Source organism: Nicrophorus vespilloides, unplaced genomic scaffold (assembly GCF_001412225.1).
Source record: "Nicrophorus vespilloides isolate i.1.1-1 unplaced genomic scaffold, Nicve_v1.0, whole genome shotgun sequence".
NCBI lineage: Eukaryota > Metazoa > Arthropoda > Insecta > Coleoptera > Silphidae > Nicrophorus > Nicrophorus vespilloides.
In genome coordinates this window covers 25646-53379 of record NW_017097008.1, presented here as the reverse complement: position 1 = coordinate 53379, position 27734 = coordinate 25646, and the positions used below count along the sequence as shown (strand labels likewise).

The 27734-nt window shown below is 29.1% G+C and overlaps 1 protein-coding gene across 3 annotated transcripts; it reads right to left on the bottom strand.

The window, feature by feature from the left end:
- Positions 1-184: 184 nt before the first annotated feature.
- LOC108558698 (galanin receptor type 2-like) lies at positions 185-27734 on the bottom strand. 3 transcript variants are annotated; one of them, XM_017915691.1, is made up of 7 exons: positions 27434-27734; positions 13305-13449; positions 8203-8362; positions 3942-4139; positions 2967-3110; positions 694-989; positions 185-570 (listed from the first exon to the last, which is right to left on the bottom strand). In XM_017915691.1, exons 1-7 carry the CDS (start codon positions 27582-27584, stop codon positions 381-383), a joined length of 1284 nt encoding a protein of 427 aa, XP_017771180.1. In that variant the 5' UTR covers positions 27585-27734; the 3' UTR covers positions 185-380. The 3 variants fall into 3 exon arrangements, with proteins under 3 accessions (XP_017771180.1, XP_017771182.1, XP_017771183.1); XM_017915693.1 differs by having other exon boundaries at positions 694-968; XM_017915694.1 differs by having other exon boundaries at positions 694-959.

Below are 27734 nucleotides of genomic sequence, written 5' to 3'. Positions count from 1 at the left end.
TGTAAATAACAAAGATGGAAATTTGGAGAATATTATAATAATTAGAAGAACTATAACATATTAATTGGATTTATTTTTGAAGATAATCTGCATTATATTTATAATAGATACATTTCTAAATATTATGTACAAAAGTTATTATCATACATTATTTACATTTCATCTTTAAATAAAAGTACGTCTATGTATCTACAAAGGAAAAAAAAAACTTAAACCAAACGCATGATGGGTTCAAGTGATTCGAACCATTCACAATTACAACAAACTGGAGACAAAACGCAATACATTATTATTATTAGTAAACAGAAAATAAATAAATACAAGCTTGACCCATGAATCGTTGTATTTGACTATCCGTATTCCGAGATTGGTGGACACCCTCAAAGTTCATGCGAACATTCGGAGCTCGGTTCGTTATGCAAAATGGTCACTGTAGTAGCGTTGTTCTTGATCGTGGATCTCGTCGAAGCGTGCCTTTGTATTCCTCCTTGTAAACCAATCATATTTTGATTCCTATGACTGGGTTGTCTTCTTCCATGGTGCGAACAAAGAAGTATCTCTCGCATACCTCTACAACAATCATCGAAGTTATAGAAAGTTAAAAAAGAAGGAATTGTGTGATTACTGTTTCTTCTGGTATAAAATGTTTATGGTAGTTGATAAGTAAATTAGGTGTAATGCTGAAACACTTACCGTCTGAAATTCCTGGAGAGGAAGGCATAGAGTAATGGATTAACGCCAGAATTGAAGTAGGTCACGAGGAAAGTGAGTGGCGTGAGGAGAGTGGAAAATGTGTCGTCGCCCTGATAAGAATTGGACCAATACTGCCACATTTTTCGGGCATGCAAAGGGAGGTTGCACAAAGCGAACGTCAAGACCACTATGATCAGCATTCTGATTACGCCTCGTCTCGCCCTCAGGACGTTCTGACTGGAGCTCGGATTGCTCAGCAAGGGATTCTGCAACATCTTCGAATCACCATTGGTCACCTTCAAGCAAAACATGTGAATTACGTCACGCGCAGACAGACGGAAATAAGAAAGCCATTGATATTATTCCAACGAATCGTAATTGTAAAGCTTATATAACAACGTTCATACACTTTCAGACTGCGAGATTTTATTAATATCCAAGATGACGGTGTAACAAAAATCGGTCGTAAAGCCGTGTGATTAATGTTACAAGCACGGTCTGCGCTGAAATTTGTTACGAAACTTACTTTTTTTTTACGACAGAGTAAAGAAAATTCACAGAAAACAAACACCGGGTAAAAAAAAGTGAAATAAAGAAAAGCAAATATTCCTGTCGACATATAGCAATATATGAAATGTCTATTTAATTATTTCATCAATAATGAAGAAAGTTATTGAAGGGAAACTTTCACATTTAAAATACAATTTAAATATTTTTCTGATTCCATTGATGTGTGTTAATTTATACCATTCATAGCAAAAAGTATATTAATTTGCACATCATAATGCCTTTGCACAACATGAAACAAATACTTAACAGATTTTATCAATTTATTTATATACACCATTAACCTTCTAGTCTCTTCATATATTTTGAGGAATTTTAAAATAAAAAACTTTTTTCCTATTTTATTTAAATATAAATAATTTTAAATGTTTCTATTAAATTTGTAATAGATACTGATAATGTTTACAACAATTTGTATGAAGATTTGCATATTTTAACATGCAATATTTGCATATTTTAACCGTGATGAGGCTGCAATCGAGGTTTTTTGATGCGAACCAGGATTACCAAAATTTGTGATATATTACAGAGTACTGCAGTGACTGCATATATGGTTTACAAGCACACAAAATATCATCAACTTATTATTTTGACATTAACATTGAAAATAATAAAAAAATGATGGAAGTTTTTGTATTAGGTATTGTTTTGTATTTGCATTGTATATCGATTTTATAATTTTATTTTGTACAATAAACTTCAACGTCACGTCAAAATATAGTGTTTTATACGCTTATATTTACAATTGTAGCAAACGTCAATGTATTTTATTTTTCAATATGAGTGTCAAAATAATACTAAAGTATTGTATTTATTGGATATTTGAAAGAAAGTTCATTTCAACTATATACAAAGAAAACTATCATAATTCTAGTAATATTTGTATTTAAATATATTTATTAGCCACAAATTGGGCCAAGTGGTTATCGACCGACGTATTTCCAAATAATATTTGCTGTGAATTTATATCAAATTTCACGTAACGTGACGTGACGTTTGAAATTCCGTGTGCAAATAGGTCCGTGTCGAGAAAATTATACAGCCAGAATGTTTCATGTGAACTATATGCAATATTATTAATTGCTCTATAACATATGCAATTTGAACTAATTATTCGCTACAGTTTTATAAGCGCTATGAATCAAACACGAATACCAATTATGTACAAAAAAAATACAACGTGTTTATTTACATTTATAATAAATAAATTTCGTCAACAATTCAAGTTTTACATGATTACATTTTTTCCCTTTATACTTTTTATAAATAAATGAAATTTTTGAATCACAAAACGTAATCAAACAGAACAGTTCCAATCTTATTACATTTCTCAATTGTCCACAGCTCACTTGACTTTAAATAATAATAAATTGAAAAAAAAAACAGTGAATCTCATGTAAATTGGAATATTTCTAGTTGTCTGTCTCAATCTTACAAGATTTATTTTATTTATCTAAATTCTTTCAAGATTTACGTTTGTAAATATATTGAGGCTATTGATTTATTTAGATTTGTAACAAATTGTCTTTTAGATAAGATTCTTTTGTCTCATCGAGCACTTTAACCTATAGTTAAACTTATGCGGAACTTAAATTATGATGATGTTATAATTTTGATATGAACTTTGACTTCTTTGTAACATAATTTAATTAATCAACGGTTATACAACGGTTGTAATTCACTGCTTCATAGAATTGATTACTTACCTTATTTCCATCAACGTGATTTTTGTACCTGCTCGATTGACGTCTGCATAATGTCTGATTTGTTGAATTGGCGTTAGCGTTTAGCTGCTTTTCCAATTGTCTGGAACTTTTCCATAGTCTAACTGCAATCTTTGTGTATAATACCTGAGAAAATTTTAATTTGCAATTATTAATTATATTCATAATGTTAAATATACATTTCTAATAATATTGTATAAATTTGTTTAAATTTTATATTTGTTAATAATTGATCGTTAACTTGCCCATACGTCTAGAGTTTAGTGTACAATTTTTACATTTTTACGCTTTCATTATTACTAAAGTTTGAAATATATATTGTAAAACGTTCGAAAACTAGTTAATATTCAATGATGAATCAAAATCGACAGAATTTATAGAAGTATTGAATTGGGAGAATCAAAAAATGAAGCTATTTACTGTAAATTCTTTGGAATTGTGAAGATTGAGTCAAATTTTACTCCTCCCTGTACCACTAAACAAGTACTGAATGTTGACTTTTTCAATTTTGTAATTCACAGAATGAATTATAACAATTATTCAATTGTATCAAAATTTTGTTGCAATAAGGTTTTGCTGGTCAATCTAGAGCATTATAAATAGATTAAGCGTTGAATGTAAATGTCATTTTGACCTAAATGAACACTAGTATGCTGCACAATAAATTACCTACCCTGAGAGATTTATCTTGCGCATCACGTTCTCCTCGAGAAGAAGATTCCTTTCTGATAACAAACGATTTCCGTACTCTTTTTTTTTAAAGCTCTTAAGAGGAGCACCCGAAGTGGCGGGTAATTTATACCCCGAATATATTTTATACCATAATTACGAACGTAATTTCAGGCATTTGTCCTATTCCATTGATAACATTTTGATGAAAATTCTTGTTGCGTTTAATTGTAGGCAAACTACACTCAAATTAAGTGTCGAAGTTGAAAGGTCTTCGGGGAAACTCACCGTCATTATTAACAAAGGATTGACGTAGAGGAAAACGAAATTGATGATGTCGAACAGTTCGGAATTGTATTTGCTCCTGTTGGGGGCGCAGAAGATCTCCGTCCTTCCGTTGTCCATGTAGTTGGACACGGTGTTGAACCAGAAGAATTTTGGTGCGCTGTACAGAGCGCTGTTTATCCAGACGGCAAGGATCACCAGCTGCAACATAAAACATTTGCATACGTTTTATATTCTGAAAATACACGGAATGCGGTGCGTCACGTAATGATTTCCACGACCTTTTGTATTCCCGCACATTTTTTTTTATATAACTTTTTCCGGCCTCAGGGGAATTAGAGTGAGTGGTCCTGCCTCGACCACCTGTCCATCCGCAAACGGCACAAGTGCTTTAATTAAAGCTTCCTGACTCCTTGAATAATAATAGGCGCGTTCCGATGGAAATAAAATGAGAGTCCGTGTGTGTGCGTGAGAGAAGAGTGGAAATGAGTTTGGATTAAGCTGTAATGTCTATGTGCTATTCGAATGGTCTTTCGGGATTGGGTGTAAGTCGTAAGCCATCTAATCTGGTACGGACGAGCGCACGGAAAGCCAGCTGACAATTGTAATCCGAATCCTCAGTTATTGGGTTATGGTCTTTGATTAAAAATCCTGGCAGCCTAAGCGCGTACACGATTACCGAACAAACATTTCCATCGTGCAGGTCGGATTTAATGATTTCAATTCCGGAGAAAATCACAGACCAATTACCGAAGAAACCCTATACACGCTCCTCTTCAAATAGACTAATTTGCTTATTGTATAGAACCAGATTTAACATTGTTTTTTTTTTCATAATTATAATAATTATATAACAAAATACAAAATTTGTTGTTGAATTTTTGTTAATTTATACCGGTAAATGGTTGTGTCTCTCATTTAACAATTAAGCATGAGATGTGATGAGCGCGAAGCTGAAGAGCTAAATGTCTCAAATTAATTGCTTGAAGATGGTATAATAGGCGTTGAAACGAGTAATTGCATTTGGCCATTAAATAGAAAAATGAAGGAAAGCCAATCTAAATTTCTAGTTAATTATCACATACTATACAAATTTTGCTTGCTAACAAGTAGTAGTATTATCACATTTAATTGCCAATTAAAAATACCGGTTTTTATTTAAAATATTTAGCATTTACAGTTAATTTGCCAAAGTTAATCGTTCATTATATAAACATTACGAGAACTATGAGAATCTATAGTAAATCAAATATGGAAATAATTTTTAAAAAAAGCAGTGATTTGACAAATTGTCAAAAATTGTTGAAAATTAATAAAACTGATTTCGTTTCAGTGAAAAACCTTGTTTTTTTTTTACAATTTATATAATAGTTAAACCGATTAATTAATATTATTTAGTTAAGACCTATATTTGAAACTGAATTATTGTGATTTATATGTGAAGAAAAATAGAATTGTTAAAATCATATTTTCGTTCAGTTTGATGTAATATATATAATCTATAAAAATAGCATGAAATATGTAAGATGTCAATATTCAATTCCACAAATAGTGATGTGATTTGTCACATTTCAATTTGAAACCGCGTATCGCCTTGGGAATGCTCCAAGGTCGGTAATAAATTAAGTTCGAGAGTTCCATAAAATCGATATGTCCACAAAAGACATTCAGGAAAGTAAGCAGAAATGATAGGAACACATTAATTAATCTCCGGCCACAGCACAAATCGAATGTATTGTTTGCTCGAATTGTCATTTCACGTTGAAAAATCAGTTAAACACTGTATTTTTTAGCGTGTGTCTGTGTTCGAGCGGACTTTGTGGTTTCATGTCGGAATGCAGGTATTGTTTGCACGTAAACATGGAACTATAATCATCGAAATGGGATCAACTGTGATGTTATGTTAATAACACACTGCGGTTTCAATTTTATGTAGAAAGTGGTACTTGTGAAAAGTAACGATGCGAATGCCCTTCATTTGTAAGGTGAACGCGCCGGGCTCATATTAACATTTTCATAATATGTTAAATTTAGCTTCGGCCAGAGAGTGGATTGGTCTGTAGGGTATCGTTGAATATTTATGATTCATAAAATTACAATTAGTTTAAATGCTCCATACATTTGGAAATTTTGCACTTGGGCAAACAATAATAAATAGTAATATTAATACTACTGTTTATTGCAAAAATATAAAATATATACGTTTGAAAATTAGGTCAATACTATTTATTTCTATTTCATACAATAATAACTCGCATAGTATGAGTTAAAGATTGAAACCGGACTAATCGAGGATTTTAAAGCCGCATAAAGATAAACAGCCCAAATAGAGACTTGACTTGAACAATAATTGTTCTAAACATGTGTGTAGTAATTTCTGAGAATTTATTTTGCTGTAATAAAATTAACTTCGTTTTGAAATTTATCTGGACTATGAGAGATAATTATATATATTAGATAATTTATGAAAGTAATTGCAGAAAAAATAATTTTGCAAGGAGATATTGACAATAGTTTTTATTTTAGATATATTATATTGCAAAAGTTGAAGATAATCAAAATATAATTGGATGAGTTAGAAATGAGGAAATGACGAGTTGAGTGCGTTTGCAGATGTTGGTCATAATCTTTAATTGTTTTATTTATCGTGTCGTTAAACAGGGTAATGAAGATTATCTTATACGGAATTTCACTATTCTGCGGCGTAGATTAATCCTCTACAGCTGGTGAGCATTTGCTGTTGGACACATCCGAGCGATTACGACTATTCAAACCGACTTGCCACATCCGTTAGAAATTCAATAATATTCTATTTAATCTTCCATTTCATACATAAATATTTATAGATTTTAGATTAAGCATTGATATCGTTTTTTATTTCTGGTGCTAAATTAGTATTCTGTCTCTCAGTAAAACATTAAATAAAAGTTCATGATTGAATAATATTTGAAATAAATTACTTCATTGATACTACAAATCCGACTAACTTTGATCCAATCATATGTGCTCTAGATTATAGACTATATCAATTTAGATTATTACAATTACAAAATGAATACAAAAAAAGATTTTATGCAATTTTTCATAAAAATATCTCTAATTTAAACACGGTATTTCTTTAATTATAAAACGCATCATTTTTAGAAAAAAATGTGGTCTAAAATTTAAGGTGCGTCTTATATTACCAATAAACTATATATATATATCTAGATTTTTATATTATTATTTTCTAGAATTTTAAAAAATTGATAAAAATTGTAATATATTCTCTTAGTGCGGATTTACTGTAAAATCCGCACAATGAGAGTACGATTTCTGAGAACGTTGTAAAAATTTGAAATCAATTTAAATTTCTAAAAAAATACACAAAATTATTATTTTTATACACACATTAGCCTTTGTTAATTTTTTTGTGGTTTTGAAGTCCTCGTATAGTCCGCTGTATATTATTATGTGTATCAACAAATTATTGTTAAAAACAGATCTTATTAATATCAATTTTGCATTTAATTAAATATCATCATCATTGACTGCGTTACAAATTTGAATCATATGTTTTTCTATGAAAAGAAACCCACGAGGCACATATATATCATTTGAAACAGCAAACGCATCGAAAACCCATTATCAGGATTTCAGTTAGAAGATAACAGCAATATCGTCGCTGGAAATGAAACATGACAATTATTATTCATGAAATGTTTCCAGTTGATGGTTAATGTATGTAATGCTACAACTAATATTATTATTTACCGTCGAAAGATAAATCGAACCCGACGCATCCGCAAATAAATTTCAACGAATTGAATACTGATTATTAATCAATAGTCGAAACATGTTCGTAGATTTAAGTCAATACTCGGAGTTGCGATCGGCTTAAAGAAATAACCACTTTAGTGCTTTGATTACATAGAGTGCAATATCTAAACTACGCTGAACGTGGTCTTTCTGAAATTATTATAATTCCTGAAAATTGAAGAAAATTTATATTTTCACTCTAGTGATATTTACCCAGAGAAATAACCAATAACTAGGGTGATTATAGAAATACAAATAAATACATTAAATAATTAAGTTTTATAATTAATATTAATTGATATTTATTTGTCTCAATATGTAAATTATTTTTATTAAATTATCCATTTATGAAACTTAATTAAAATAATATATTTATAATTGATATAAATAATTAACAAAAATATATTTTGATAAAATTATTGTTGTTATTGCATTAAAAATATGATGAATATTATTAAACTCTTACCCTTAATCGTCTCGGTGTTAAAATCTGTTTGCAGGTGATCGGATAGATGATGGCGAAGTATCGTTCGGTGCAGATGACGACCAGTATAAAGATGCTTGCCGTGTAGCTCAAAGACGTGATGAAGTGATACATCTTACAGAGAAAGTCGCCCAGGATCCAGCTGAAAACGAGGAAATGAAATCGTTTATGAATAATTCAGGTGCCCGGGCAATTTGGAAATTAAACGAGTTACAAAAGCAATTTCCGCCCTTTCGACGCGGGAATGCAAAAATAAAAAATTAAAATTCGGCCTACGTCTTTATTAAGTTCGCAACATTAGCGGGTCATCCTCGCGGTAGATGCATATTTAAACTGGTTATAGAATTCGGATAAGTGAGGAAGTTTCACTTACATTTTTAAAAGCAATCTTAAAGTTAGAACTTACCTAAAGATATTTCAATTTTCTATCAAATAAAAATTCAAATTTATTAATTTGTTATATACACATGTTTTTATATCTTATTTGTATCAATCTTATAGTTAAAACTTATGTAAAGATATTTCAACTTTAATTTAATTAAGAGCAGTGCGGTTCCGGACTGATTGAAACCGAACTAATCGAGGAAATAAATGCAAAAAAAGAGACTTGATTGCATTCATTTTCATATAAAAAAATGAATATTCTTAATTTGCTTAATTGAAATTTATGGTAGTGAATAAGAAAATGTTATTTGTTAAATCTTGTTTGCAAACTTATATATAATGTAATAGGTATTCAAGACCTTAATTAATCCTACGAATTTACTGATCTTCGAATGGTGCTCTCCTCATATAACAGTCGTCCATTTAAGCTTATTTTATTGAATCAAACGTCCCACTCGGGACTTCTAAGCATTACCAATGGTCGTCTATATTGAGAGTTAAAAGGAAGGATTCGACCTGAATCGGTAATTTAATGGCACTATGGTTATAGAACATGATAGGGTCGCACAACTTGGCTCTAAAAGTCAATTAGTTTTGGAGATTTTGCACCAAATCGATTGGAATCTTAAGTTAAATGAATACTTTAAGTACTTTGTGCACCTACATTATTAATAATTCCATTAAATCTATTAGAAAATTGGATTTTTTTTTAATAAAATAGAAGTAAATTTTACATTGAAATATTGCCAAGATCAAAAGGATTAGCGTTCATTAAATACTTTTTTTTAATTAATTTATTATATTGTAAATTGTAATTTTATCAATTTCATCTCAGGAAACAATAGATTTGTTCGCATTTCACTTAAAAAATATTAATAATTTTATATGTAATGTGATGATTAAAGGCTATTGCATGTTAAATTTGTTAAATAATTTAAATTACTATAGAATTAAATGTATTGATAATATCTCGAAAAAATAATATTAATGTGACTATTTCGTGCACGATTGTAGCTGACCAGCAATCATTTGATCAATCGGCTGCTACATTTTTTTTTATTACTATTAAGTTAATTCAGTAAAGATGGATATGTTTGTAACATTAATCTAAATTATTTTGTTAATAACAATTAAGATATAGTTTACAAATTTCATACTAAATGTAAATTTATTGAATGTTTTTGCATCCAAAAAACTTCAGTTACATATACCTATATTTTCCAACGTTTTTAAAGGAGGACTACAATTTTTTCAGTGAAATTTTTTGAATATTAAAAATTATGTGTATATTGCATAAATTAGGGCATGGCACTAAAGAGGTTGGGAAACACTGCTGTATACAGTCAAATTAACGAATATGACAGGTTCCACGAAATTAATTCGTTAAGCGAAACTTTGTTTTCAGAGGTAAATGATATAACCAGATTGGAGATATGTTCTTTCGTAATGGAAATGAAAACCTTGTTTTTCAAAGAAAGAAAAGTTTTATTAAATTAACAGTCGACTTTCAGAAACTTTTTTAATTTCATTTTTATTTTCATTCTTAAGGTTGTATAAGGAGATTTCCACTGAAAAACAATAATCTTCTTCATACAATACTTTTCTAAAAACCTTTTCAGCGACATTTTCGAATCATATTGGTTGAGTCAACTTTCAATGTTTTCTGACTTTGTTATATCGAAGCTTCGTTGTCAGAGTAACGATACCTCTGACAACGAACCCAGGTATGAAAATTAAGTTAATTATGTTTATAGGAATAAGTGTTCATTACATACAATTATATTCTTTCAATAAACATAAATTACAGATGAAAATGTAAATTGTTTTGAAATTTGTATCAATTTAAAAGAAAGTTGTAGGAAAGTTAGTCAAGTAGTAATTAAGTAAGTAATGAAAAATTTAATGTTTGCAATATAAATGTAACATATTTTATGAACATAAAAGAAAAAAATAACAACTTTTAACAACATTTCGATATATCCATTTAGATAAGTAGACGCATGAAACTTGTTTTATACATTTTTATTCAAATTTTATATTCGCCGTTTTGGGATATATATTTTGAAGGGTCCTATTTCGAAAGCTCAATTCAATACGTGGTTCGCACTGATTCGCCTCTTTCGCTAAATATATATATTCTACTCGGGGATACTTTATTGACGTTCTCATTGCAATTTTCTTAATTCTCCGGATTACTACCGCATTTTATTCTGCATTTCGGTAGTTTGCACTTTGATTGCCCAATAAAATTGATGTTCGCATCTGCCAACTAGAAGATTTCATAAAATTAATCGAAATTTTAATTGGAAAATCAATTAATAATTTCCATATTTTTTGGATCGTAAAATCAATTTAAAATTGGATTGTTCAATAATTATTATACTATGAGAATATTGTAATAAAGCTTACAATTTTATTTTCAATGAAAAAAACTATATTTATATTACGTTTTTAGTTCATATTTACTGTAAAAAATAATATTTCCAATTAGTCGTTTCCAAATGTATAGAATCGTAATTGGCGTTGCTGAATTAGGTGGTATTGTTTTCTGTTGAAAATGTATTTCTCTCAATGGTTGCGTAATAAATTACTGGACATTAGGTCATGTTAATGGAGAGGATGCGGCGGACAATTACAGCTCAAATCATCGAGGGACAAAGGGTTTAACAAGCTGTGTGAGATCTAGCATTATTTTGAAGTAGCAAGGGTTGTTGGCTTTGCTAACCGAGACTCGCGAATTGTTCAAATGCAGATTGATAGAACTTGACGTAAGTATTAATAGTTAAACCGTTGCGCATGCAAATCAGTTATTATACAAATACATATTGTAGTATATATTATGGAAAGTCATGATAAATCTTAAAAATAAAGTTATACTGTTTTTTTTAAAGAAAAACTTCATTTTAAATAGAGGTCGGCAAAATGCGGACCCGGAGCCTCACCCGGCACTATTGATTAAAAATTGCATTTCCACTTACAACAAATAATTTTACAAGCAAAAGAAAGGATAATAGACTAAAAATTATCATCTCAAAAGGCGAATTTAGTTCTGTGGTTAAGGTGACCATGATTATAGGACTATGTAGATAGGCAATATCATAAAAATGTGCTACAACCATATTGAGTTATTTTTCTTTCGTATTTTTGTTAGGGAACTGAATGATTCGGACACCGGAATAATTTGAGAACAAAGTCAATAGTCAACGGAATAAAATAATATTGTATGTAAATGGATGGAAATTGCGAATTTCCATTGTGTCAAAGTCGTTGCGTTTTCTTTGGATTCTATTCAATTAATTCAGAATACCCAATAATATCATATATTTTGTATGCATTGTCGAAACTATTCAATGAACGTATGTATACAAATGAAACAATTAAAATCAAAATTTAATTACCAATTAAAATTTTCATTCTCATATATTTCTAGTGGAAATGCTTTACACTCGCACGAAATTCAATTGAAAATATTGTATAAACGTTTTATTTATACAATATAATATTTACATCCATTTGTTTTATGGAATTTATGTTTAGACTTTAATATATTTGTTAACATTATGCATTTATTTTAATTGATTTCATTTTTATTTTGTTTTAGTAAGTTGTAGAAAGTAATAATTTGATCTATTTTTCTTTATTATTTAACATATTTATATTATTCACTTATAGTTAAAAAAATATAGTTAATAATATAAATGTACAGACATAAATATAATAAATAATGCATGTAAACTATGTTTCATTGTTTGCATATGTTTTCACGTATCTATGGATTATTCTTGTTGACGTTTGCATATAGTGAATAATAAATGGAGTGAGTGAAGCGGTACACAAATATTGACGATGTTTAAAATAAAGTAATGTTTGTGATCATTTCTCTAGCACGAAATCGATACCAACAGTTTCCCATCAATTAAATGTTACATTTAACTATGATCTTATCACGAAAGATTTCGGTCCATTTAATTTTTACAATTCTATATTAGATATTTGCGAAGGAAGAGCAAAGATTATACGTTAAATTTCAATCCATTTCACCTGAGATTTCTTACTGATGCTGTTCAATAATAAATGCAAGATCTGGGTGGGTACTGTAATGTAGTAATGTAGTGTATAGCAGGTGCTGCTTGAGTGTTTGGTATTCATGAAAATAGTAATTCCATTCCAAACGCTAAAAAAAAACAACAGACCAAAAGAAACGAAGACATTTCTCTACAATCTATTCAATTATTTGTTCGTTTGCAAATAAAATAATAAACTTTTGGCGCTGTTTGATTTTTAAATTACTCGTATTTTTATGTTATTAAATAACAGAGTTTGGAACATGTTTTGTAGCTTCCTGCAGCGTTATAACTATTACTATAGTCGTAAAAATTTTATACAACTTATTACGTGATAAAAAGACTGTTACTTCTTCAAAACGGTTATAAAATATCAAATTTCAAATACATGAATTTTAGCAGTCTATTATTTTTAGCTTTATAGTTCATTGAAGATTTATGAATGAAAATTTATTAAATGTGGTCACAATGTACTTATTTAGTTATTGATTAAAATGAGTTATAACCGAATAATAAGATGTATTTTTGTAACGCAATTATGAGCCGTACATGTTTGTCTTCCTCGCAAAAGGCAGACATAATTGAATTGCCCATGAAGACTAAATGAAAGGAAAATCAAGCAATAAATATACTTACTCGGTGATGAGGTAATTAAGGAGATTCTGGTAGACGCAGAATATGCCGACGCAAAAATCCGCCACGGCCAAATTGGCGAGGAAAAAGTTCGTGATTGACCTGAGTCGTCTGCTTAATGTCACAACCATTATTACCAAGAAATTACCTAAAACAAGAAACAAAAATGAAGAAACACAAGCAAACGAAGCGATTTATTAAAACTGTAAATTAAACATTATTGGATTTATTTATCGAGTTATATAAATTGCTTAAAACGAAAAAAAAGTTAAATGCACAAATGCATAGGATTTTGAGAGTAATGTTTCGTGTGATTTACGTGCGCCAGTTTGCGTCCTTATTTATTGTCGCCGCTTTCAACGGAGTGCTTGACTCTGACGTCCATAATGTATCTTTCGAAATTATACGACCTCACCTCTCTTAAACTAAATTAACTACTTTTTCATTACAAAACTTGGGTCATTTCATTAAAGAAACACTTTGCTGCGGCGGTGCATGTCTGTTACTGCAACGGAACTTGCTGAAATTATATAATGCATTATTCACACGACTCTGCTGAATTTCGTATTTACAGTTATGTAATTAAAAGTTTTATTTAACTTTTATTTTTAACAAAAATGAACTAATTTTTTTTAGAAAAACTTCTTTGTTTCTTTGCGCCGAGCAAATGGATTCATTCATAAATTACATAGCTATAAAAATACTATACTAAATTAATCAATAGTTAATTAATATGAAAACAAATATTTGTTAGTACTGCTTCGATCAGTGCGGATTCACTGTAGCGCGATTTTGAATTTGTGAAAACATAGTAAATTTTTATTCAAAATAAATTATTTCGTTATATAATAGTGACAAACATTAATGAAAGTGTATTCTAAGATTTTAACGAATCTTGTTAATTAATATATGCGATTATAAATGAATGTTAATTATTTCGTGGAAGATGATGAAAAACTTGTGATATTTGTCACATAAAATGGGGTTAATTTAAAATGGAAACGCTCTTATCTATATTCCATTTGATTTCCCTGTTGGTTTTAATAGTCTTTAGATGGGGGAGGATGTAATGCTCGGATTGGTTTTTGACAGCTTAATTAGTTAAATTAATTGATGAGCAGGAGTGCGCCAAATGACACGCCGATAAATGCACACAAAAAAAAAAGTAAAGAGAAATTCAGCTCAATTTTTTAATTTCTGCAAATGTTCCAAATGAAGATGGAAACTAATTGATTTTCTGCATTTTTTTGTCATTTAATCATATTTGATTTTTTTCAAGATAATTATATGACAGTGATGCATATGAAGCGAATAAGATGTCTTTTTTTCATTCTTAATTTTGAAACTTTTTTTTGAGGTCAACTCGTTTAAATATGAGATATTTTTCGTCCTTTTTTTATTAAATACTACAAAAGGATGCTAATATGTATGCTAATCTCATTAAATTAGCTGTAACGGAAATGGGAGCGATTTTTTTTTTATAGTCAGTGAAGAAATTAAAAACGCTTAAAACGTTTTGAGTATGATGAAAACACCACAGCTTGTTTTTCTTTAATTTTAATGAAAGTCACTCGCTCCGTCTTTTTTCTTTCCACCCGTTGCTTATGCTGATGATTGCGCACGGAAATAATTGCAGGCTTACTGCGGCTTATTAACATTTTTTCATTGCTTTCTATCCCATTTTTATTTGTCATGACTGAAATGGAAGTATTAACGTTACGAATGGAATTTATGTTTGCACATAAACGTGATGAGTAAAAATATTATGCAGATCAGTTTACCAACATGATAGATATAAATATTTGTTTTCCTGATAAAAAAAAAAGCAAAGACAATAAAGGTATTATGTAATATATAAATAAATAAATATGTATTAAAAAGTTTACAATCAAAGTTTTTTTTTTGAAGCAATGTAATAGAGAAATATTAAATTTATAGCTCTCATTAAACAATGAAACAAATTCACTTTAATAGCTAGATGTATTTTCCTTTTATGACTGAATTGGCGTAGTGCAATATTGCATATTTCAACAGAGTTTCATTACTTCGTGCATCCATAAAAAGAAGTATTTTTTTACTACAAATATGAAAATTAATTTATATAATAAAACATTTTTTTTGTTTAATTATTTTAGAGAAACATTGAATAATTCACACATATATAAGCTGTAAGTATTAGAGTTTTTGCTTCTCGGGAAACGGGAAAAAAGTTTTATATGTGACGAAAAGGGCGACTAATAACCCTAAGTTAAGTCGCCCTAACCACGTGCTAGTAGTCACAGGTACAAATAGGTAAAAATATGTGATAAAACTTGTAATTATAGCAAATTTTCGTGTCTAAACTTTGGAAACCGTTAGTCACGAAAGTTTAGAGAAAAATCGAGTTGTAAATTGGGCGTTTTCGATTGTGCCTATATGGATTCGCCGGGTAAATTTATTTATAAAGATAGAAATTGTTGTATTTTTGCGTTTTAATCACCTGCATGAACACCTGCGAAACATACAAGCAGTTGTGTTTTATTGAACACTATGTTTTTTTTCAAACTTCCCGAGAAATTTGTCCCGAAAATTCCCGGTTCAGAATTCTATAATTACAAAAATTGTCTGGAATGAATATCCACATCTAGGTCAGATCATAACATAACACTGAGTGTAGAAATTAAAATATTTTACATGTGGCTTTGCTTATTATTTTAATTATATAATTATCATCATCATCACTTCATTACGTTTGAAAATACTTGTGTAAATGAATATTACTAATTGCATTTTATAAACGTATGGATGCTACAGAGATGTTAGCTCAACTTAACGACACTCCAAAGAGGCAATTTAAAATTACTTTGCCGAAAATTAAGTTAAAGTTTGAATATTCAAAAGGACCATTAAAATGTATAAAATTAACTCCATTTTAATGAGTGCACTAATTAACCCGAACAACCTACTAGTATTTCAATTACATTTACAAATATACGAATAATAACAACGAAAGGGGATTTGGTTGTAACTCGATTAATTTATTAAAATATCAACGTTATTATGCGTATTTCTTTGCATCATTACAAAGCAAAAGTGATACTTCCACTGAGCAACTGCTGGCGCTGTGCAATAATAAAGTTTGTAGGATCTTTGTTGTACGCCCTTTTTTTTATATACAAGTTGTGTTTTGGTTTGCCCTATCGTGCAACCCTCGAGGGCACGAGACGCCCCACCCAGAATCGCGTAATCGGATTTTCTGCGGCCCGAGTAATTTTCATCCCCGGGAACTTTTGCTACCAAACATTCCCAATATTATCAACAAACCCTCTAAATATAAACCGAGAATACAACGTGATGACACTCGTAATGAAAGATCTTTGTGTGTTCTGGAAATAAAAGTATGTTATATAATTGGAACGTTCATAAAGCATGAATACATTAGCACTTTTTTTTTATATATTTATTTATTTTTTAATCCGCTTTAAAAGTTTTAATACCATTTAAAGTATGAATATTCAACAAAGTTTGCGCTTTTTATCATCGGAATTGTATGAAGATTTATATTGGTTTAGTGTGTGCTAATTTAAAGGTTTGCATGTGGAACGGAAAACTATTTATACTAAAAATTTAATTTAATTTTATAGCGAATTATATCGCGTGTAATCTGTGAAATATATTTCTGTTAGTATTAATGTGTTTAATAAAATTTTAACATAAAAAATGTATTTCGGTTGAAAAGGTTTCATTGCACATTAACCACGATGTTTACTACATCATTTTCTCCGAGAAATATTTGATAAAATAACCCTTAGGTTATAACAAAAAGAAGATGTTACCTTATTTTGTTTTTCATTTATTTTGATACCAAACAAGTTGTCATATAAAACAAGGGACAATATTGTATGATTGTATTGAAAATGCAATTTTTGCTAGTCTATAAACTAAATTTTTAGTAGAGGGAAAATCGGATTTTGACACATATCGTTTCCAGTATAAAATAGAAAAAGTTATTTGTTTTTCTTTATGGTTTTCTATGAAGTATTTTTTTTAAGTTTTATGTGATATTCTTTGTGGCGGAACTAGAATCCGCTGGAACCAGCAATGCGGGTCCAAATATAAATGTACGTCCATATAAAGGGAATTTATAAAAGATAGTAAAAAAATCCTTTAGTAAAATGAAATCCGTTAATATATTATTTTGAAAATAATTGCAATTAACAAATGTTATTGTTTAAATTTTAAATTCTGCCTCTGGTTATTCTAGAATTTACCTTTATGAGCAAAGAGCCATTTTTCTGTTCAACAGAGCCGCAGGTTTGTTTAGACGTTGGTCGATTTTATTTAGTTACATTTTTTTAATTTTATAATAAATTGGTTATAAGTATTAGTAAATATTCCTGATTTCCAAATTTTAGTTAATTTTCGAAAACAGGTTGTACAGAAAATTTGAGATTAGAAATGATCCTATGAATCACCCATTTAAATATTATCCTCAACACACCTTGCTTGACTTTCTCATGGTGTCATCAAGTACTATGAAATGTATGCTCATTAATAATAAGTTATCAATAAAGAATCTTTATCTAAAATTTATTGTTATTCAATTATTCTGCAAGTTGGTAATATAATTTTAGTCTAAAGAAATCCTAATCGTTTAGTCTTTTTACGGTCATGTTATGTGATTTATCGATTCGATTTAAAGCCTATTTTTTTTGCATGTACGATTTTTAGACGAGATATTAGATTCCTTTATGGCCTGTAAATCACACATTGGATTTGCCCCAATCCCAACCGACACATATTTATAGACGTATATCGGATTCAATGTAACATTAAGGGCACGTTTCAGGAAAAAAAAAGAGTTTTGTTAACTTGTTCGATAGGTAATGATCCATGAAACTATGTGATCCAAAAGTAATATTAAACTATGAATCTCTTTATGTAGTTTTTGAAGGGAGTGATAACAATAGGTCAGATGAAAGTAAGTAAATTAAAAATAAATGAAGATGAATTCAAAATTAAGTAATATTATGTTCTATATATGCTAAATTTGGTGCGTTATGGCAATCTTTCTAAAAAAATTATATAATATCCTAGTCACACTACTCTTGACGTAAATTTCGTTATGTAGATTATATAATTTGAATATTAATGGTCTTATCTTTTATGATTGAGTATTGATAGATAGACCATATCAGTTTCAGATCGTTCCTAACAATATCTGTACTGGATTTGATACAATGCCTCAGGGTCTTTCCCTAATGAAGGTTGTTATGCTGTCAGCAAGGTATATTATTTTGATATAAACTGTAATTTTGAAATAATGACTATTAAATATATTTCTTATATTATAAAAAACTAGTTATTTCTTAGAATATATGTTACATATTACTGCACAATAATACTATATAAAAAATACATTAAAGTTTAGTTCTCTTAGAAATTACGTTAGACTTACGTAAACTTTAAATTCGTAGTATAATTGGAAATATTACCAACAAATATTACATAAGAGAGTTTTCGAAAAATTCTGATCGAGTTTTGGTCGTGTTATACGCAATTGATTTTATCTAATTAATCTTAGAAATATTAATTATAATTTTCAATAATTTCTATTAAATTTCCTATAATTGTTATGAATTAGCAGATTAAAATAGACATTAAGCACTGAAGTTCGAATCAAATTATGTAATAAATTAGCTCTAGCAGTTGAGACTCATTAATAGGAACAATTAGTATAAACCGCATTTAAGGTCGTTCGAGAATGAAAGCGAATCCCGTCGAAACCAAAGACTTGAATTGTTGCCAATAAGCCGAGATATTTATCGCCTGACATGTTTATATAAACGATACAATATTTCACAGCCGTTTTACATATTCCCTTATACGTACACCTCGATTCTTTATTTCTTTCATTCTTTTTCGTCACCATTTAGCATCGATTTACTTCCATCCATAAATTCCATTCGGGATATTCCATATGCGCAAGGCGAATGCGGAGAAAGAGCTGCAGATAAAATTAATTTCGTGTTGATCAAGGAAAAACCACAATTTAAGGACGAGTCGTCGTAGTATTAATTAAAACCAGTCAGTCGGCAATTGCAAAGTCGATGAAATATAATAAAATTCGATGGAGCAGCTGCAATATTTTTCAATTTCGAATTACGTCGTGCGTCGTTGTGATTTCCACATCGTCTCATTCACAGTTTTCTTACCGGAACTTTAATTTTGTCGGGTTGGAAATCGTTTTGGAAATTCAGTTTCTTCTTTGTGTAGTATAAATACTGAACCATAAATAAAGTTATTAATGTGGAACATTGACCTTCAGACAGGATATTTTGATTAATAGCGTTTGCATGATTTTCCCTCTAAGGATATAAATATAACCTTTATTGCTTAACAATAAAATGTAATTTCCTAACAATATTACCATTTTGAAATACGTCGTATAAAAGATATAAAAATCCAATTATTGATAACCTAAATATTATATTTTGAGCACGATATGATTAATTACAATGCGTAATATTTTAGTATCAATCAAACCTGATGGAAATACGTATAAATTCGACACTGAACATTGTTGTTCTTGAAAATGAGAAGTTTTAGTGAACAAAAAATTACAGTCTTATGATAATAAATAGTAATTTTCGATAAAAATCAAATTATCTATTGCATAAGATGACAAATGTAAGCCTTATTTATTCTTCTAAAATATTACTTTTTTGTATCAAAGGTAACATTAATCGAGGTATGATTGTAATTATTTTGTTATTAGAATAAATATTTGTATGTACTTATTTTATTTATGTTTTTTTTTATTTTAATTTAAAAATTACTTATCTATATTATCTACATAATGCAGTATTATTACCATGCAATTATTATTGCAAAAAATGTGATCTAGTTTAGTTACTCACGTGCTGTGACGGTTTGATCTGAACATTTATGCTCAATCCTTATTTACTACATGCGGATGACATGATGCTGATTTTGCATTCCAACAAGCACCGTACTACAATTTATAGTCAATTCCATCCTCGTACTTTTATTATCAAACTACTAGCTTCCAACAGATCCACCCGTAAAAATACTTCGAAAACTCCGAACATAAAATTACCGTTTATATTAACATAACTCATCTCTAATACATGTTATTTTTTGATAAATGACTTAATAGAGAATTGACTGTATAAAGGGAAAAAAACGATCATTGTGAATAATAATTTTGTATACTAAATTTATAATTTTTTTATTTTGTAAATTAAAAATTAGTTTGTTTAGGCATCGCTCTATAATAAATACGATATGAAAACCTGATTTATAATAAGATTTGAAAAATACTTTCTTTTATTTACACTTATTTACAATTATTTATGTAATAGTATCAATGTTGCATTATTATTATACAATGAATTACCCGGCACATCCAAACAATTTTTTGTTGCAATTATCTATATTCAATAAACATAAATATAATTGGAAACTGCAGGACAAAATCATTCTAAATAAAAATAACAATGCCTCGCCTAGTGCGGTATCGGATAGTCCGGATTCACTTTAGTGCGGTTTCAAAAATTTCAAAAAGAAACTAAATTTTAATCGAAAATTTAATAAATATAAATTCAATAATATTTGTTTTTATAAATAAATAAACGTTTTATCAATTTTATATAGTCAATTTTTGTAATTATTAAGTTCCTCGATTAGTCCGGTTTCAAACAGTCCTCCACTATGCGAAGTATTGCTGTATTCGATTGAATTATAGTTAAGTAATTAAGTAATTATTACGTGCATGCAAATATGTATACAATTTAGTATTGAATGCAGTTTTTCGCTGTAATAAAAATAATAAAAACTTGATATATAGAAAGATTGGAAAAAGCCCACAATCAATAGCCTTTTGCTTTCTATTTATATAACTTATTTTACAGTTATTTTAATCTATAATATAATTTATTGCACATATATACAAAGAGCTACTGATCGTAGTCTTTCCGCCCTTTTGTAATAAATATTGTCACTATAATATAAAGAATTATCTGACGCATCCACCTTTTCAGATGTTTTTACATATTTTATTTTCTAAACTATCAATATTGAATAAACATTAATATACAGATTATACTCGTATAGTGAAACATATTCAACTCGTCACTCGTTATGCGAAACGCCGCTTGTAAAGCGACTCATTCTTTTTACAATTCTTTTTGATCGTTAAGCAAAATGCTCATTATGCGAGGTTCCACTGTATTTGAAAACTGTAATATTTGTATTTTGATTGCATTGTTACATATAAATGGGAATAGAACAAATTAAATCTCATAGCTAAATTAATATTAGTTACATAAAGCTTATTTACATCATTTATGTTGCAGATTATAAACGGATCGATCGAAAAGTTTGTAGAACAAAAGTTAGCATTGTAAACACGTGTCGTTGGCACATGTTGCGAAGAATCTACCTGTCAGGAAGGGATTGTAACATATTCAGATAAATTGTGCATAATATTACCATAATATTCAAATAAGTTTAAAAAAAAAAACATCCAAATAAATGGACTTTAAAGTTTAAAAATTATTGCTTTATTTTTAACCCATTTTTCTGAAATATATTAAATGAATTTCCAGCAATTAAAACCAAAACTGGTAAATACATTATTTTAATTATTTAAACATATTTATTGTACAAAATCTGTGCAAAAGGGCGTAAATATATTATTTAGTTGAATAATCAACAACATTTATTGTGTACATATGTAAAAAAAGTTATTGAGTCTTTCCGCTCTATTTATTTGAGTAGGAAAATAAATTAAAAATTAACTTTAAAAGTAAAATTGTAAAAAAATAATCTAGAATTATTATAATTATATACTTTTTTTAATTAGTCAGATACCGGCAACTTGCGGTTTTTTTGATGAAAAATCATCAATTTGAGCACGCTACCGATAGCTGCTAAGTCTACATTGAAAATTACATTTTATTAGTAAAAATAGAAATGATATTTCTACGTACTATTTTCTATTACTCACATAGAAAACGCTGAGTTTAAGCGTCTTTATAGCATTAAACAATGAACCAAATTATTCGTCCTTATCCTTGTAACCTCTAAATTCACATCTTCAGTTTCTTTAAAATATTTTTGAAATGTTTTTTTCCAAATCAATCTGTCATCTTCTATTTAATAATTTGGATACAATCTTGATAATATTTGTCTCATTCATTTCACAGATGGACAGTGAAATGAATGAGGTTCAGCATATGGTCCAAGTCAGCCAAGTCGATAAGGATAGCAGCAGATTCACAGTCAAAGGAAATAGTGGAATCGCAGTGGAATCTATTCTCGTATGTATACAAAAACTAAAAAATAATAAATTAAATTTGATTTATAGTATCCTGAGCTGTCAGAAAAATGTATCACCAGAATATGTTTGTTTATGTGTGTAAAATTGTAGGCAGAGCGCGTCATGGCAATGCGATGCGAATATAATGAAACCTTACACCCTTTTGACGCTTTGCCTCATGGAATCAATTTTTCCTGCATCCGTTTTCCCCCGGTTTTCGAGAAACGGCAAGTCGGAAATAATTCGTTTACGATATATCATCACATCTCCATTTATATTACAAACACGCATTGGCACGGAAAAAAAGAGATACGTTCCAACGAAACATCCCAATACGCGATTGGACCGGAAAATTTTACTATCCTCCTTTCTACATCAAAAAAAAAATCGTAAACCGCGATGAAACTTGAGTTTTCATTAGGAGGATTTATTGCGAGGATGGAAGTGAAGTGCATCGTACTTACGTAACGAATATTTACTGCATTTCCTCTGTTAATTATTTTTTTGCTTCGGAGCTCGAAGATTAAAAAATGTAAAATGAGTAAGGGAACGCATGTATATTTTGTACAATTTCAATTTAGCAGAAGCCTCCTTAATCATTATCACTACGGTATATATATGTTAAAAATCAAGTTTCAGAGTAATCTTATTTAGAACGTCTCCCGCCAGGATTCGTTTGATCCGAATAAATGTAATTAAAAGTCTTCAGGATCTCCACTTTTATTTATTCCATTAAAATCCTAAAAACGCACCCCTCGGCAATTTATCACAATTTATTTTATAATTAATTCAGCTATATTAAAACGGTCATTCGTCACAATTTTAATAACTTTTTTTTTCATCATCTTTTTCATTTACACCAGAAATTTATATATGAAAAATATGGAATTTTTTAAATGTGCAAATAAGTTATTAAGACATGATAGATCGCCAACTACCATCATGTAATTACAATTTTTATTGTTTTTCTTCTTTATCTGCATATAAATATTATATTTTGAACTGATTTTAGTTTAGGTATAAACTCTATTTAACTTTAATACAATTTTACTGTTTAATTTAACTTTTTATAATTTTCCGATAAATCAAACGAATTGGGAAATCTTAACTTTAGATATTATATAATTATAGTTTTACGTTTATATAATTAATTATTATTTAGATATAAACTATTTCTATAAACGTTTATGAATTCACTTCATTAGTAAGATGAGAATAAACATCTTTAGTTAACTTTATTTTATTTATTTCTTATGCCTCAGGCAATTACATGGAAACCACTGCTCATTACTGCTACTTCTGCTTGAGAAACCGTTAAACCGCTTTTACTCTCAATAGCATTCAAATATCAAACAAATTCTATACAATTAGTGTTTTAATGGCACCTAGTAATATTTTCGTATAGACCATTCAAAAGTATGGAAGTATTGTAAAGGCGTCAATTTGTTTCTTATTAAATATGTTTTCAATCACTATAATTATTATTCTTAAACTTTGGAAGAAAAACACATTTTATAAATTAATTTTGTTATTAATAACAACTTTAATGCAGTCAATTATAATCTTATACGTTTTATAACTTTCACATCTTAATAGTCTGATATTGTGATTGGATTCTGCGGCGTATCTAAGCTGCAATCACGCACACCAATTACAGATAATGGTTTGTATCAAAACTAGGTAATGCGATCTAAGTGCAATAAAATACCGAGTTTTCGTTTAATTTTGAAAAGGAATTACAGAGGAGAACTAAACGGATTATGCACTATAGCGGCTTTAGCAATTAAAACGCAGATCGATAAAAGTATTTTAATGAGAAAACCACTATAAATTTACTTATTAATCTCTTTCCGAGAACAATATAATATTTATGTTAGCATTTAAAATTAGTCTAAAAATGAACTATTTGTTGAGACTTAAGATTTATTGACAATTATTACACTTTAAATTAATCTGAATGAATAATTTACAACATTGTCATTAAATTTAATATAACTTAGATGTGAATAAATATTGCTCCAGGGGCCGTTAAATCGCTTTTACTGTCAAGAATATTCAGAAAAAAGAAAAAATCTTTAAAAGTAGTTTTTTTTATCAAAAGTACGAAAATATTTTATGGTAGGGATAGTCACAGGGTTATATGGGCTCTAGGCCCAGGGCACCAGCATTTTGTGGGCGGAAATGTTGCTTCCCCTCACGTGTATTTTCTTATGAACGTATGGACGTATTATTCTTAGTAGCCCACTAGCGCTAAATATCTTAAGATGACCCTGGGGATAGTAAAATATGTTCTATTATGTAATAAAGAAGTAACATTAGATTTACATGTTAAAACTCTATTGAACTAATTCCTAATTGTATATAGTGAAACTTGTAGTAAATACGTTATATAGTTACGTTACTTAATATACAGTGGAACTTCGCTTAACGAGTTTAATCCGATCCAAAATTTCCGGATTTTGACTCGTATAGTGAAATACTTGTATAGTAAAACATATTCAAAAAATACACATATGTGTACACAAGTTTTAAAAATGGCGTAACAGGCGCGCAATCTGGGACTTCTCTTCTCATCGTCACTCGTTATGCAAAATGTCGCTCGTTTCGCTAGTGTGCTCGTTAAGTGAGGTTCTACTGTATTCTAAATATTTATGTAATTTTCTGATTTTTGAAAGTAAAATCATGAGTATATTTACTGCAGTCAATTATAATGTTATGCGTTTTACTGTGTATCCAATTTCGAATTACAACTTTCACATCTTAATACTCTGGTATTGTAATTGGATTTTGAAATGTATCTAAGCTACAATCTCGCACAACAATTACAGATAATGGTTTGTACTAAAACTAGTTCAGTGTCTTTTCGTTTAATTTTGCAAAGGACTTACGGACGATATCTAAATAGACTAAATGCGATAAATGAGAAAACGTATACTTTTCAAATAATCAGTTTCTATGATTGTTATTGGGTTCGAAAAATTATAATAAAAGTTTTTTAATGGTTATAATTTAATTTAAATTAATTTAAAGTTAGAACTAAATTTATTATATAAATTAGAATAATATGTTGAAGTTAATTAGAAAGAATGGCTAGATAGAAGTAAATTGGTTGGAACTAATTATGAATCAACAATGGTAGATTGTAGTAAAATGAAAAGAGACTGTATTCGTTGAAATGGAAGAAACAAATTGAATGCGGAAGAGCGCGGTTAAAATGTTTAATGAATGCAAATTGTAGAAGGGTTGTAGAAGGCGCAGAAAACCGATAGTCGTATGTTACGTGTCCGCTTTGACCATTTCTCCACGTTTAGGGAAATTTTCCGCTCCAGATTACAATGGTTTTAATTTCGATAGCGTGAATGAAATGGTGGAGGAAATTGAAACTTTCTCGAGCAAAATCTGTCTGAATAATATTTTAGAGAGAGGTTCTGCAATTAGGAGAAGTCAAGAACGCTTCGTTGGACTTTTCTTAATTGCATTCTAGTTAAATTACATAAAAAAACTACTAGTGGCAATTATTTTGTCTAATTTATTTAATTATAATATTAATTACATACAAACTCATTATTTTAAATATTATCATGAAGTAATACCACAATTAACGAATAGAATTTGTTTTTTCATTGTTTAAACAAAACTTTGTTTTCAGAGGAAAATATATATAATTCGTTACTTTATAAATAAAATAATTCACTTAATGAAGAATGATAATAATAATGTAATTGTTTCAATAAACATTTAGTAGTAAAGACAAAGTTTAAATAAGGTATTAAGATTACTTTTTTCTACGTTTAAAACATAAAATTGATATTTGAAATAAATTTTGTGCTATTATTAATTTTTTGTAACCTATACTTGTGCATCTCTTTTTTCTTAAATTTTGAATAATTAATTAAGGAAAATTGTTTCTCATTTCAAAATTAACGTTTGCTTGGTTAATTTGATTCCCCAGAGTAATCGGGGTAAGAGCTAAAGGATGAATTAAGGTGCGGCGAATTCATTAATTTTATATCGAGTTACCGCTTAAAATCTTAAATTTCTATTTAATGTACTCAAACATTAAGAACGGTTCGAAGAGTTATTCTCGTATTAGGCAGGCCTAAATGTTAATTTGTAATGGAGACAATGCAATTTAAGAAATTAATATGCATTTGGGAATACCAGCAATGTAATTCTCTATAATTTGATTTTTAATAGAAATAAATAATTTAATATAATTTTTAACTATTGTTAGATGCACACCAATTCTATAATGATTTTTTTAAGTAAACGGGTCCAAAATTAGGAAAGAAATTTTATATTAGTCATAAGTAATTAAAGCAATACCTCCGGAAACCGGACTAACGAGGACTTTAAAACTGCTCAAAAAGGACGAAACCGGACTATTTATATAAAACTGGATTGTTGTTAATTAGTTTATCTTTTGAGTTAACATACTTTAATTATGAATAATTTTATTAATGAACATATTAAATAGAGTAATTAAATTTGATAATTAAAAAACATGAAGTAAATGAATATGAAAATGTTTTTAACACTTTTCTATTAATTTTGTTAATTATTAAAATACCTAAACAATTGGTTCTAAAAATATATGTAAGTAATTTCGTTTGCAACAATACCTCGTATAGTCCGGCTTCGATCAGTGCGGATTTACTATAGTAGTTTACTCCGGTTTATCGGAAAAATGCGGACTATGCGAGTATTCGTTTCTTTTCTCGTAACCTTTTGTTAATCTTATATTAAAATTGATGTTTCGTGTTAAACAGCATATTTTGTGTGTATATGTGTTTTATATTCAACGGCTTACCGAAAAAGCAAAGGCAGAAGACGATGGTGTATATGGAGATGAAAAAGATTCTGACGTAGATATTATCAAAAATGTATACATCCTCTTTAGCCAGAACGAAAATTGTGCTGTTGTCGGTGGAATTATCCATACTTTCCTGATCGAGATCCATGTTCTTTTTTTCCTCTCTTTCTCTCTTATATTCTTATATTCTCCGTTGACGTCTTCTTCGCTGAAGGGGGATGGAAACTAGGCCTTTTGGTTGATTTGATATGTCCCTTTCATTACGTTATTCATACATATTTGTACTATGGATTTGTAG

Bases quoted from the DNA above. Each gene is read 5' to 3' on its own strand.
- LOC108558698 (XM_017915691.1), bottom strand. From the start codon at position 27,584: ATGGATCTCGATCAGGAAAGTATGGATAATTCCACCGACAACAGCACA. The intron at 990-2,966 runs GTAAGTAATCAA...TTTTGCTTGAAG, and splicing joins ATCACGTTGATGGAAATAAG to GTGACCAATGGTGATTCGAA. The intron at 571-693 runs GTAAGTGTTTCA...TGATTGTTGTAG, and splicing joins CTCTCCAGGAATTTCAGACG to AGGTATGCGAGAGATACTTC.